At 56.1% G+C, this 13,738-nt stretch overlaps 1 protein-coding gene across 1 annotated transcript; it reads left to right on the top strand.

Annotated features, from left to right (window-relative positions):
* Nucleotides 1-7,747: 7,747 nt before the first annotated feature.
* LOC144266363 (uncharacterized) lies at nt 7,748-12,337 on the top strand. The gene is made up of 2 exons (XM_077819821.1): nt 7,748-7,817; nt 10,455-12,337. Exons 1-2 carry the CDS (start codon nt 7,748-7,750, stop codon nt 12,335-12,337), a joined length of 1,953 nt encoding a protein of 650 aa, XP_077675947.1.
* The last annotated feature ends 1,401 nt before the right edge of the window (nt 12,338-13,738 follow it).

The following is a 13,738-nucleotide window of genomic DNA, read 5'->3' as shown; positions in this document are numbered from 1 at the left end:
CAGGGGGGGCTGGGAGCCAGGACTCCTGGGTTCTATCCCCGGCTCTGCCGGTGACCTTGGGTCAGATCATGTCACCACTCTGTGCTTCAGTCTCTCCATCTGTAAAATGGGGCTACATATACCAACATCCTTGGTGAAGGTCTTTGAGATCTCATCCCCCAATCCTTTCCCATGCAGGCCACTCGCTTACACGTGTATTTCATCTCCTGGCCTGGGAGGAACTCAGCTGGGAACCTTCCCCCGACCTGCAGTGGCTGGGAGCTGAGAGCTGATCCAGGGATTGTTTTCACCCCAGTCTCTGCATAACCTGCAACTACAGAACAGCAGAGCCGAGAATTAAAATAAAATAAGGATTGAACATCGCTACGGTTAATGCGGGCATTCGAAGTTGTGACCGTCAATGGGGCTTTTGGAACAACTAGAGCTGGGAGACGTTTTTCGGCCAAAAGTTTTTTTGGGGGGTGAAACGTACCGATTCCGTGAAACCTTTTGCAGTTTCTTGTCAGTTTCAGAAGATGGTTTCGGTTGGAAAAAACCCTAAAATCAATCCCCAAAAAAGTGAAAATGCTTCACAGCTCTGATTGAAAAGGGCGGCGTGTTTCAAAATCTCCCTGGGTTTGATTGAAGTAACGACTCAAAGGCGTGAAAAAAACCAAACAAGGCTCAGAATCAAAACAAAACATTTTCTTTGACCCCAGATAGGATTTTTTCAACTTTTGATTTGCCAAAAATTTCATAAACGTTCAATTTTGATCACAAAACGTGCTTTTTTTCCCCTCCAATTTTTCAGACCTGCCAGTGAACCGAAATCTCCATTATTCACCCAGAAATAAGCAATAGTCGGAGGGGAGGGAAGGGAAATGAAATCCACACTAGTCTGGGGTCCGAACTCTTGGGGCTTGAGTGGGATCTTCCTTTCCCTGGGGGCAAGTTATTCCAGGATTGTCTGCTCTGGGGGAGAGAGGGTTGATCTGCCTTTCTCTGAAGCAGCTGGGACGGTCACTGATAGAGGTGGGATACCAGGGTAGATGGGCCCACTGCTCTGCTCTGGGGCAGCTGGTCCTGGGTCCCACATTGTGTGATTCTGCCAGCTATGGAAGAGGACCCATGAAATCTGACATTGCTACTGCTCTGGACTGGGCAGAGATGCCATGGGGAGGACCAGATATTAAAATCAAGGATCATGTCCCTTTAACAGCAAGCAGGGTGGGGGTGTTAGGCCATGGCTGGTGCTCAGAGTTGCTACCACAATCCGGATAATAAATATAATTAATTTATGACCCATTTGGTGCATAGAGATGACGTCAGAACAAATGTATTCCCCTCGGAAGAGATCAGGGTTGTATTTCTGCTTTAAAATATTTGAGTCCGTTTCGGGGGCTGTTAGGGAAATGGGATGGAATTCCACACCTCCCACATTTGTTCCACTCCCCGACCCCAGTGAAATATGAAATTATAATAAACTTTTTTTTTTTTTTTGGTTGAAAACTTTCGTTGAAATACAGCTGGTTTTACTGGGATATGAAGTTTTACAACCATTGACGTGCATTGAGAAATGTGGATAGAAAATATTTCAGAGAGATTCAGAATTCTGCTGGCAAATATCAACATTCAAAGGGTCGACAGAAACTGTTTTGTTAAAATTGGAGACTGATGCAAAACTTCACTGGCATTTCAAAGTGGGACTGGGGAAAAATGTCAATGAGATTTGCTGTCGTGGGAGAAAATATCAAAATTGAAACGTCAATGCAAATGAGGTGAAATTTGAAATTGATGAAAAATGCCATGGGAATTTTCATTTTTGTAGGGGGCAAATTTCAATGAGATTCAAAATTCTGATGGAAAATATGCAAATGAGCTGTGCCACTGGAATTTTGGGGTTGAAATGCTTGTGATATTTTGAGGAGGAATTTTGTCGGTGCTCAAAATTGAGATGGAAAATAGCAAAATTTGAAATGTGGCTGAAAAGTTTTCACTGAAACTTGACATTTTGATGCACCTTCTCATCGATATTTGATTTCAGAGAAGCAGCCCTATTAGTCTGTATCTGCAAAAAGAGCAGGAGGACTTGTGGCACCTTAGAGACTAACGAATTTATTTGAGCCTAAGCTTTCGTGAGAGGCATCAATGAGAATGCTGGGATTCAAACTGTGGTGAAAAAATTTCAGAGCGATGAAATTTTGATGAAAAATGTCCCAGTTTGAAATGGTTTTAAATTTTGAAATCGATGAAAAATGCACTGGAATTTTAATTGTGATGAAAATATTTCAACGACATTTGAAATTCTGATGGACAACAGAAATTTGTAATGGCAGGGAAAGTTTTTTGTATGAATTTGAAGTGCTGGTGAAGGTTTTCACTGAAATTTGACTTGTAGATGAGACATGGTGCGATTCAAATTTTTGAGCCAAAATTTCAATACGATTAAAAGTTCTGATGAGAAATTTTGAAATTCAAAACATGGATGAAATTTTTTTTTGTAGAAATGTTGAACATTTTTACTGAAATTGGACCTTTTGGACCATTATTATTGGCATACGAAGGACTGATGGGAAATGTGTCAATTCATTTTCGGCTGAAAATGTTACAATGAGATCTGGATGGAAAATATAGATCAAAATTTGAAATGTCGAAAATATTTTCTTGGAATTTGAAATTGATGAAAAATTTCACGACAGTTTTCCATGGAGTGTGGGGAAAAAAGTCAATGACATTCAAAATTCTCATCGAGAAGATCGACGTTTGGAAGGTGGATGAGAATTGTGAACTTTTGAGATGTTCTGAGAGTCTGAATTTGTGTGTGTGTGGGGGGGGAACATTGCAATCAACCACATTTGACATTTTGATGGGAAAAGATCGAAATGTTGCAAGTTGTTTGTGGACATTTCAAATGTTGGCGAGACGTTTGGAGGAGAACAGTCGAGATTCCAGCTTTTGCATCGTTAGAGCAAAGAAAATGGAGCTAAGCTTTCCCCCAGCTTCTCTCTCTAGCTCTCCCATGAGGAGATGGGCCAAGGAGAATGATGCCCTGTTATGGATAGTGTCTGGGGAGAACGACCTTTCATGTCGTCCCCACGCCAGGTCGACCTAAATTGGCCAATTTCCTCCGGCCAATAAACTGGTCAATGGGAATTTGTGCTGTCTAATGCGAAAACGAAGCAGAATTTCATCCCCTCCCGAAAATCACTGGAGGCCAGCCTGGCCCTGAAGCATGTGCTGGGGGTAAAGGAAGCCAGCTGGACCATCAGAATCAGTCTAGTTCTCTACCTCTGTGGGGCTCAATTGAATGACCTCCAATTGTGCCCTATATTTCCTGCTCTAGGCTTTCTCTCCGCTACCCACAGCCCTGCTCTGCAGAGACCGATCTCCTTCTCCCACCCATGTGTATTGCAGCTCCCAGGGGCGGGGCCATTCTAGCACTACTGGTGGCCAGGAGGGGTACTGCGCCTTGAAGGGCCAGAGCCCCTCTAATGGAAGTTGCCCGCCGGAGGCCAGCGTTGTGAAACCTCAAAGGAGAACATGGCGGATTTGCAGCAACGCTGACGGGGTTTTTGCCCGTTATGGAAAGGGCATCAACGAAAACAAAGCTGGGTTTTAGAAAAGAAAACCCAGATCAATAGTAGCTTGGAAGTGTGCGACCGGCGAGGAGATTCTCCGTTCCCAGGGGCCAAAACTGCTGCCCAGGGCATGCTGTCCCGCCTCGAGGAGGTGGGTGCTCAGTGACCACTCGTTTGCCGACGTTGCTCTGGGGCAACGAGATTCTGAGTTGGGCTTTCAGCGCCGCCCGCCTGATCTGGACATTTTACAGCTGCTCTGACAGTGAGCCATGGGTTACAATTGCTACATGAATGCTCTCCCTCTATCAGTAATACACCCTGTGTCTGTCTGTCTCATGAGATTCTGGTCTCTTTGTCTATCTGTACGCTCTGTCTGACTTTCTCAGTATCTATCTCATTAGATTGTGGTGTTTCTACCTATCCAGCCCCCCACAAACCCTTCTACCTGCCTGCTTGTCTGTCTCCTTACAGTCTAGTGTCTCTTGCACTTATTCGCTATAGACTCAGGGCTAAACACTCACTACTCTCCCCAGTAAAGCGTATAACCCGCCACGCGTAGCACGTGAAGAAGTGTGGTTAAGCTGCTGGAAATGACTGGTTTATTTATGTGTGTGTTTCATGTCCTGGTAGCATTTGTCGCCTAGTAACTGTCTCCCTTTTAGCTCTGTGAACGAGCAGTGTCTTGTGAATGACTTTGCCCTGGGTTCTAGGAATGTAACCAGCCTGTGGGTGTCGACGGAGGACTCTGGTTTGTTTGTTGGTAGAGGGGGAGATGTTTGGTAAAAGTTTTCTAAGAGAAACGTCCAGAACGTTGGAGTGTGTTAGTGTGTATCTGTGCCCAGAGATCTAGGGCAAAGCTCCCCTTGAGGGCAAGGGGGCAGGATTCACCTGTAAGGTGCACACAGACACGGCTGGGATTCTCCACCAGTAGGGGGCAGTGTGGTGGTCTCTGGCTCTCTCTCCCACACAGGAATATGGCATCAACCTTGATGGCCCCTATATTCATAAGCTCCCTGAACCTAACCCCAAGCAAATAACCCTCGAGCTCGGTGTCAGCTCGAAAGCTGGTCTCTCTCCCCAGCGGAAGCTGGTCCAATAAAAGAGATTCCTTCACCCACCTTGTCTCGCTAAGCAAATAAATCAAGCAACCCCCCAAACCCTGCACAAAACGTGCTGCGAGCAGAGCTTTCACCCCCAAAACTTGGACGTGTCAGAGACAGTGTGAAATCGGCCAGGTGCTTTGCTAGTGGGACTGGTTTTACCCGGAAGGCGCCCAGACGCAGTGGGCCATGATAAATGGACAGGCAACCCCCCCCCCCCCCGCAATAGCTAGACGCACCCAGGCCTGCGTGAGAATCGTCCTATGAAGTGTGCAGATGTGTGATTAAAAATACACTGTGTCTGTGTGCGAAAGGTGAGTTATTTGTGTGTGTGTGTGGGGAGAGATTAGGATTATAAAAAGCATGTGTGCTTAAAAATATCAATGGTACGTCTATAAAAAGAACAGGGGGACTTGTGGCACCATAGAGACTAACAAATTTATTAGAGCATAAGCTTTTGTGAGCTACAGCTCACTTCATCGGCTGCACTCAGTGGAAAATAGAGTGGGGAGATTTATATACACAGAGAACATGAAACAATGGGTGTTACCATACACACGGTAACCAGAGTGATCAGGAAAGGTGAGCTATTACCAGCAGGAGAGCGTAAGGGGGTGGGGGGACAACACCTTTTGTAGTGATAATCAAGGTGGGCCATTTCCGGCACTTGACAAGAACAGCAGGAGGGGAAATAAACATGGGGAAATAGTTTTACTTTGTGTCATGAGCCATCCACTCCCAGTCTCTATTCAAGCCTAAGTTAATTGTATCCAGTTTGCAAATTAATTCCAACTCAGCAGTCTCTCGTTGGAGTCTGTTTTTGAAGTTCTTTTGTTGAAGAATTGCCACTTTTAGGTCTGTAATCGAGTGACCAGAGAGATGGAAGTGTTCTCCGACTGGTTTTTGAATGTTATAATTCTTGACGTCTGATTTGTGTCCATTTATTCTTTTACGTAGAGACTGTCCGGTTTGGCCAATGTACATGGCAGAGGGGCGTTGCTGGCACATGATGGCATAGATCCCATTGGTAGATGTGCAGGTGAACGAGCCTCTGACAGTGTGGCTGATGGGATTAGGCCCTGTGATGGTGTCCTCTGAAGAAACAAATTGACAGAGCCAGAAGAGTACCCAGAAGTCACCTACTACAGGACAGGCCCAACAAAGAAACTAACAGAACGCCACTAGCCGTCACCTTCAGCCCCCAACTAAAACCTCTCCAGCCCATCATCAAGGATCTACCACCTATCCTGAAGGATGACCCATCACTCTCACAGATCTTGGGAGACAGGCCAGTCCTTGCCTACAGACAGCCCCCCAACCTGAAGCAAATACTCACCAACAACCACATACCACACAACAGAACCACTAACCCAGGAACTTATCCTTGCAACAAAGCCCGTTGCCAACTGTGCCCACAGATCTATTCAGGGGACACCATCACGGGGCCTAATAACATCAGCCATAATATCAGAGGCTCGTTCACCTGCACATCCACCAATGTGATCTATGCCATCATGTGCCAGCAATGCCCCTCTGCCATGGACATTGGCCAAACCGGACAGTCTCTACGTAAAAGAATAAATGGACGCAAATCCGACATCAAGAATTATAACATTCAAAAACCAGTCGGAGAACACTTCAATCTCTCTGGTCGCTCGATTACAGACCTAAAAGTGGCAATTCTTCAGCACAAAAACTTCAAAAACAGACTCCAACGAAAAGGAGGACTTGTGGCATCTTGATTTATTAGAGCAGAAGCTTTCGGGAGCGACAGCTCACCTCATCGGATGCCTGCAGTGGAAAATACAGTGGGAGATTTCATGAAAGCTCATGCTCAAATAAATTGGTTAGTCTCTAAGGTGCCACGCATCCTCCCATTCTGTTTAGGGATACAGACTAACAGGGCTGCTCCTCTGAAACCTGTCAGCTGGTGTATCTGTGTGATGAGACCGTGGAGGGCGTCGGGCTAGACTTTGCAAGGATTTGGTTTTTATCTCCACCCAGCGCCCCAAACCGCTTCCAGCGAGAATCAAAATCAGCAGCCAGGCAACGTAAGGAAAATGCGGCCAGAGAACTAATGAGCGTTTGATTTCAGGAGATTTTGACACGCGACGGTGACAGTTTCCAGAGTCATGGTCATAAAGCTTTAACTTTTTGAATCTCACCCGCTCCTGTCAGTGAATTGCTATTCTCTGACCCCCCGGCCCCAATCTCTTCCATAATTTCCCCCAACTGTAAAAATTTAAATGGATACAAAGTGTGGGGGGGAGTTATTTTCGGAGAAGTCACACTGTGTATATATCCTGCAGAGTGGGTGCGTGTGAAAAAGAGAGTGCGTGAGCAGGACTGTGTGTGTTACCTGAGCAGAAGATTCCAGGGGAGGCTGAGCAGGTGGTTAACCTGCGGAACTCACCTCCCTATGATGGGTGTAGCAAGAGTCCCAGAAGGGCTGGGGATTTCATATAGGCAGCCAGAACAGCCACATTTGTAATGGTCAGGATTAGAAAACCAGCCAAGGCTTCACCCAGGGAAATTCTGGGCCTAAACCAAGCTTGGAATATGGGGGTTGGGAATAAATTCTCCCCAGCGGCGAGGTTCTTCCCTGACTGATCACCAGGGGCACTTTGCAGTTTTCTCCGCAGCCTCTTGTACCGACAGCTGGGAGCGAGGGCGGTGGGGCTGATTCTGGCAACAGGGGGGCGGCGGGTTACCGGGCTACATAGACCCTGGGAGAGGGAAGCCCGAGCTGGGCCTGGGGCACTGCTGCAGGGAAGCTCGCAGCAATGGGGTGCCCGGCGCGGCTGTGCTGGGAAAGGCTGAAAACACAGGGGAGCCAGGACTCCTGGGTTCTGTCTCCGACCCTGGGAGGGGCGTGGGGTCTAGTGGGTTAGAACGGGGGGGCGGGGCTGGGAGCCAGGACTCCTGGGTCCCATTGACGCAAGCCCTGGGACAGCCCCGCCCACAATCACTTGACGTGCCTGGGAAACTACACTCCCCATGGTGCTTTGCGGGGGGGGGAACAGGGCCGGTCTTTATCTGCTGCTTCCTGCCACCCCCCCACCACAGCGGCGGAGTTGGGGGGGTCGCTGCATGGAGCCAGGACCCCCGCGCACGGAGCCGGCTGCCACCCGCCCGGCCGGAGACGGGGCACCCAGGGCCGGTGGGTGCCGGGGTGAGCCCCCGCCGTCCCCCTGCACCCCAGCCCCGTTCCCACCCCACCCCTCCCCTGCACCCCGGGTCCGCAACCCCCCATCCCCGGACCCCTGTTCCCATCCCTCCCCTGCACCCCGCGTCTGCATCCCCCCATCCCCGCCGTCCCCCTGCACCCCAGCCCCGTTCCCACCCCACCCCTCCCCTGCACCCTGGGTCTGCAACCCCCCATCCCCGGACCCCTGTTCCCATCCCTCCCCTGCACCCCGCGTCTGCATCGCCCCATCCCCGCCATCCCCCTGCACCCCAGCCCCGTTCCCACCCCACCCCTCCCCTGCACCCCGGGTCCGCAACCCCCCGCCCCTGCCGTCCCCCTGCACCCCATCCCTGGACCCCTGTTCCCATCCCTTCCCTGCACCCCGCGTCTGCATCCCCCCATCTCTGCCGTCCCCCTGCACCCCAGCTCCGTTCCCACCCCACCCCTCCCCTGCACCCCGGGTCTGCAACCCCCCATCCCCGGACCCCTGTTCCCATCCCTCCCCTGCACCCCGCGTCTGCATCCCCCCATCCCCGCCGTCCCCCTGCACCCCAGCCCCATTCCCACCCCACCCCTCCCCTGCACCCCGGGTCCGCAACCCCCCATCCCCGCTGTTCCCCTGCACCCTATCCCCGGACCCCTGTTCCCATCCCTCCCCTGCACCCCGTGTCTGCATCCCCCCATCCCCGCCGTCCCCCTGCACCCCAGCCCCGTTCCCACTCCTCCCCTCCCCTGCACCCTGGGTCCGCAACCCCCCATCCCCGCCGTCCCCCTGCACCCCATCCCCGGACCCCTGTTCCCATCCCTCCCCTGCACCCCGTCTGCATCCCCCTATCCTCACCATCCCCCTGCACCCCAGCCCCGTTCCCACCCCACCCCTCTCCTCCCCTGCACCCCGGGTCCGCAACCCCCCATCCCCACCGTCCCCCTGTACCCCATCCCCGGACCCCTGTTCCCATTCCTCCCCTGCACCCCGCGTCTGCATCCCCCCATCCCCGCCGTCCCCCTGCACCCCAGCCCCGTTCCCACCCCACCCATCCCCTGCACCCTGGGTCTGCAACCCCCCATCCCCGCCGTCCCCCTGCACCCCATCCCCGGACCCCCATCCGCATCCCCCCATCCTCACTGTCCCCCTGCACACCATCCCCAGACCCCCGTTCCCTCCCCGCCCCTTCACCCCGGTCCGCAACCTCCCATCCCCGGACCCCTGTTCCCATCCCTCCCCTGCACCCCCTGTCCGCATCCTCCCATCCCCGCCGTCCCCCTGCACCCATCCCTGGACTCCCGTCCGCATCCCCCCATCCCCGCCCTCTACCCATCCTGCAACCCTGAATCCCGGCAGGGTGTGGGGGTGTTGGAGTACGGAGCCCCCCGTGCTGGGGGAAGGATGGCAGGGAAGGGACCTGTGAGCCAAGGCACTCCAGTGGGGAGGTGCCAGGGTTGGGGGGTTGAGAAGAAGAACCCAGCGGGGTTGGTAGGTAGAGGAATTAGTATAGACAGATAAATGGTGTATGGGTGTGTGTATATTGAGAGGGGTGGGGATGGATAGACAAAGAGAAAGGGGGGCGTATTGGGGTGATGGATGGATCGATCAGTGTATGGGTATAGATAGGTGTGTGGGGGGGGGGGGGATAGAGAGAGGGGGGGGTGTGGGGATGGATGGGATAGCTACATAGAGTCGTGGAGGGGGGGATGGATAGAGCGAGGGGTCCATGTCTGTGAACAGATAGATGAAAAGGTTTGTGGGGATAGAGAGAGGAGTATATGTGGGGAGAGCAAGCGAGCGAGCGTGTGGGGATGGATGGATAGATGGATGGGGATAGAGAAGTGTGTATGGGGCTAGGTGAGATGGGCATATACGTGGATGGATGGATAGATGGGGGGATGGATGGGGATAGAGAAGTGTGTATGGGGCTAGGTGAGATGGGCATATACGTGGATGGATGGATAGATGGGGGGATGGATGGGGATAGAGAGGTGTGTATGGGGCTAGGTGAGATGGGCACGTACCTGGATGGATGGATAGATGGGGGGATGGATGGGGATAGAGAGGTGTGTATGGGGCTAGGTGAGATGGGCACGTACGTGGATGGATGGATAGATGGGGGGATGGATGGGGATAGAGAGGTGTGTATGGGGCTAGGTGAGATGGGCACGTACGTGGATGGATGGATAGATGGGGGGATGGATGGGGATAGAGAGGTGTGTATGGGGCTAGGTGAGATGGGCACGTACGTGGATGGATGGATAGATGGGGGGATGGATGGGGATAGAGAGGTGTGTATGGGGCTAGGTGAGATGGGCACGTACCTGCATGGACGGATGGGTAGGAAGATGGATGGACAAAGGAGTATCATGCCTTCTTTTCCGTCTCCTCTCTTAAGGCACGCGGTCCCCAGTTTGTACCACCTCTCTCCAGACAGAGCCCCGCGTGTGTCTTGGGTCGCCAGGGAGCGTGAGCGGAACCATCCCCAGTGCAATGTCTCTCTCCTTCTGTCACCACCCTCTGGGGAACGGGCTGAGGAGCAGGAAGCTCCCATGACAGTGTCAGTGCGTGGCCGGCGTTCTCTGGCGGCCCTTGTACTCAGCACCCCCTTGCTTGTTCCTCAGGTCCTGGGCCCAGACGTCAGCCGGAGGAGGACAACAGAGCTGCCAAGATGGCGCCACCAATCGGGGACGTTTCTGGCAAGGCCCAAGAGGGGGGCCTGACCTCCGTGTCGTTGGCCGGCCCCAAGGCGGAGGAGGAGGAAGTCGCCAAGATGGCGTATCTCAGTGGGGATGTTGTGGAGACCACCAAGGGGCATGCAGTATGGAAGACCGTGGCCAACATGTTGACTCCCAGGATGGACATTCCTGGGAAGGGCCAATGGGCATGTCCAGCCTCCGTCTCACTGACTGTCCCTAAGGTTGAGGAGGAGGAAGAGGCTGCCAAGGTGGAGCCTCTCAACAGGGATGTTGCCGTGAAGGCAGAAGGGGGACATTCACCGTGGATGACTATGGCCGAGACGATGCCGCCAAACATGGATGTTCCTCGTTTGGGCCAGCTGGGACGTGTGGCCTCCGATTCATTGCCTGTCCCTAAGACTGAGGAGGAGGCCGAAGACACCAGGATGGTGCCACCCAATGGGGACGTTGACGTGACGAGCCAAGAGGGACATTCAGCATGGATGACCATGGCCAAGATGGAGCCTCTCAACGGGGACGTTGACATGAAAGCCCTAGGGGAACCCTTGACCCTGAGGCCTTTCCCTATCTCCAAGGCCGAGGAGGATGAAGCCACCAGGCCGGTAACTCCCTCCGCTCCTGCTTGCCGGGAGCGCCCGTACCGCTGCGGGGAATGCGGCAAAGCCTTCTCCCGCAGCTCGTCCTGCGTCAAGCACCAACGCACCCACACGGGCGAGCGCCCCTATGGGTGCCCGGATTGTGGCAAGTCCTTCGGCCAGAGCTCCACCCTCAACCGGCACCGCCAGGCCCACCTGGCCGACAGGCCGCACCGCTGCGCTGACTGCGGCAAGGCCTACGGGACCGCCTCGGCCCTGGCCCAGCACGGCAAGAGTCACCTGGCCGAGAAGCCGCACCGGTGCCCGCAGTGCGGCAAAGGGTTCTGCGAGCGGTCGAACCTGGCGAAGCACCTGCTGACCCACACGGGCGAGCGGCCCCACCGGTGCGCCCAGTGCGGCCGCGGCTTCAGCCAGAAGGCCAATCTCCGGCGTCACCAGGAGACTCACGGCGGTGCGGCGTCGCACCGGTGTGCCGACTGCGGGCGGGCCTTCCGCCACGCCCGCCGGCTGGCTCAGCACCGCCGGGCCTGCCCCGCGCCCGGCGAGCCCCACGCCTGCGCCGACTGCGGCCAGACCTTCGCCGCCCGCTCCCGGCTGGCCCGGCACCGCCGCCGGCACGCGGAGGAGCGGCCCTACCGCTGCGGCGTCTGTGGCAAGGCCTACGGCGTCAGCTCCCACCTGCTGGTGCACCTGCGTGGGCACACGGAGGAGCGGCCCTACCGCTGCGGCGAGTGCGGGGCCGGCTTCGCCGAGGCCGCCAAGCTGGCCCAGCACCGCCGCAGCCATACCGGGGAGCGGCCCCACCAGTGCGGGCAGTGCGGGCGCCGCTTCGGCCTGCGCTCCAACCTGACGCGGCACCAGCGGGCCCACGCCGGCGAGAAGCCCCACCGCTGCGGCCAGTGCGGCCGGGCCTTCGGCCGCGCCTCCAACCTGGCCCAGCACCAGCGGACCCACCGCGGCGAGAAGCCCTACCGGTGCGGCCAGTGCGGCAAGGCCTTCGCCGTCAGCACCCACCTCCTCATCCACCAGCGCTCCCACACCGGGGAGCGGCCCTTCCCCTGCCCCCGCTGCGGCAAAGGCTTCACCGTCAGCTCCAACCTCCGGCAGCACCTGCGGATCCACACCGGGGAGCGCCCCTACCCCTGCGCCCAGTGCGGGAAGAGCTTCCGGGCTCGGACTCACCTCCGGGCCCACCAGAAGCTCCACGCCTGAGCGGGCGGGCGGGCGGCGGGTCTGCGGGCGGCCCTGGCGGTGGGGGGGGGGCGGCAGGAGGCGGGGGAGTTAGTGACGGAGTTACTCGTAGCTTAGGAAGCATGGCTCTGTGGGGCCATGGGGAAGTATTGGACGGGGTGTGGGGGGGGGGGGGGGTCCTGGGTCTTCAGAGCCAGGGGGGTGGCGGTTTCATGGATCTTGAGGCTCCGAAGGGGCGATGAGTGGGGGTGGGTCGTAGCTGTGGGCCGGGGGGGGCGGGGGGGGGGGTTCATAGATGGAGTCGAACCTTCCCGCAGCTAAGTATGAGCATCTCCGGGCACCGATGGCGGGTTCCGAGATTACACGGCCAGAAGGGACCATCGCGATCTGACTTACAGAGCAGAGACCCTCGCCCAGCGGTTCCCGCTGCCAGCCCGTAGCGGGTGGTCGAGCTAGAGCCGAGACGCCGGGTTGGCCCTGAAGGCCTCCACGCGCCAGAGAATCCACCAGCGCCCCTGGCTTGCGGCTCCATCGGTTAATTAGGAGCCTGGCGTAAAAATACGGACCGTGGGCTCTGTCCCTGGCTCTGGGAGGGGACTGGGGTCTGGTGGGTTAGCGCGAGGGGGCTGGGAGCCCGGACTCCTGGGGTCTATCCCTGGCTCTGGGAGGGGAGTGGGGTCTGGTGGGTTAGCGCGAGGGGGCTGGGAGCCCGGACTCCTGGGGTCTGTCCCTGGCTCTGGGAGGGGAGTGGGGTCTGGTGGGTTAGTGCGAGGGGGCTGGGAGCCCGGACTCCTGGGGTCTGTCCCTGGCTCTGGGAGGGGAGTGGGGTCTGGTGGGTTAGCGCGAGGGGGCTGGGAGCCCGGACTCCTGGGGTCTATCCCTGGCTCTGGGAGGGGAGTGGGGTCTGGTGGGTTAGCGCGAGGGGGCTGGGAGCCCGGACTCCTGGGGTCTGTCCCTGGCTCTGGGAGGGGAGTGGGGTCTGGTGGGTTAGCGCGAGGGGGCTGGGAGCCCGGACTCCTGGGGTCTATCCCTGGCTCTGGGAGGGGACTGGGGTCTGGTGGGTTAGCGCAAGGGGGCTGGGAGCCCGGACTCCTGGGGTCTGTCCCTGGCTCTGGGAGGGGAGTGGGGTCTGGTGGGTTAGCGCGAGGGGGCTGGGAGCCCGGACTCCTGGGGTCTATCCCTGGCTCTGGGAGGGGAGTGGGGTCTGGTGGGTTAGCGCGAGGGGGCTGGGAGCCCGGACTCCTGGGGTCTATCCCTGGCTCTGGGAGGGGACTGGGGTCTGGTGGGTTAGCGCAAGGATAGGGGCGATCTGGGAGCCTGGGGTCTGTCCCTGGCTCTGCCACTGTCCTGCTGGGTGACCTTGGGCATGTAGCTTCTCCTGTCAGTGCCTCTGGTTCCCTCCCGCTCTTTGTCTTGTCTGTT

This window comes from Eretmochelys imbricata, chromosome 6, assembly GCF_965152235.1.
Source record: "Eretmochelys imbricata isolate rEreImb1 chromosome 6, rEreImb1.hap1, whole genome shotgun sequence".
Taxonomy (NCBI): Eukaryota; Metazoa; Chordata; order Testudines; family Cheloniidae; genus Eretmochelys; species Eretmochelys imbricata.
Note: the sequence above shows the minus strand (reverse complement) of the source record. Positions and strands in the feature narration are given on the sequence as shown.

Excerpts from the sequence above, each read along its gene's own strand:
- LOC144266363 (XM_077819821.1), top strand. The coding sequence starts at position 7,748 with ATGGAGCCAGGACCCCCGCGCACGGAGCCGGCTGCCACCCGCCCGGCC. Across the intron at positions 7,818-10,454 it reads AGACGGGGCACCCAGGGCCG|GTCCTGGGCCCAGACGTCAG; the intron begins GTGGGTGCCGGG and ends CTTGTTCCTCAG.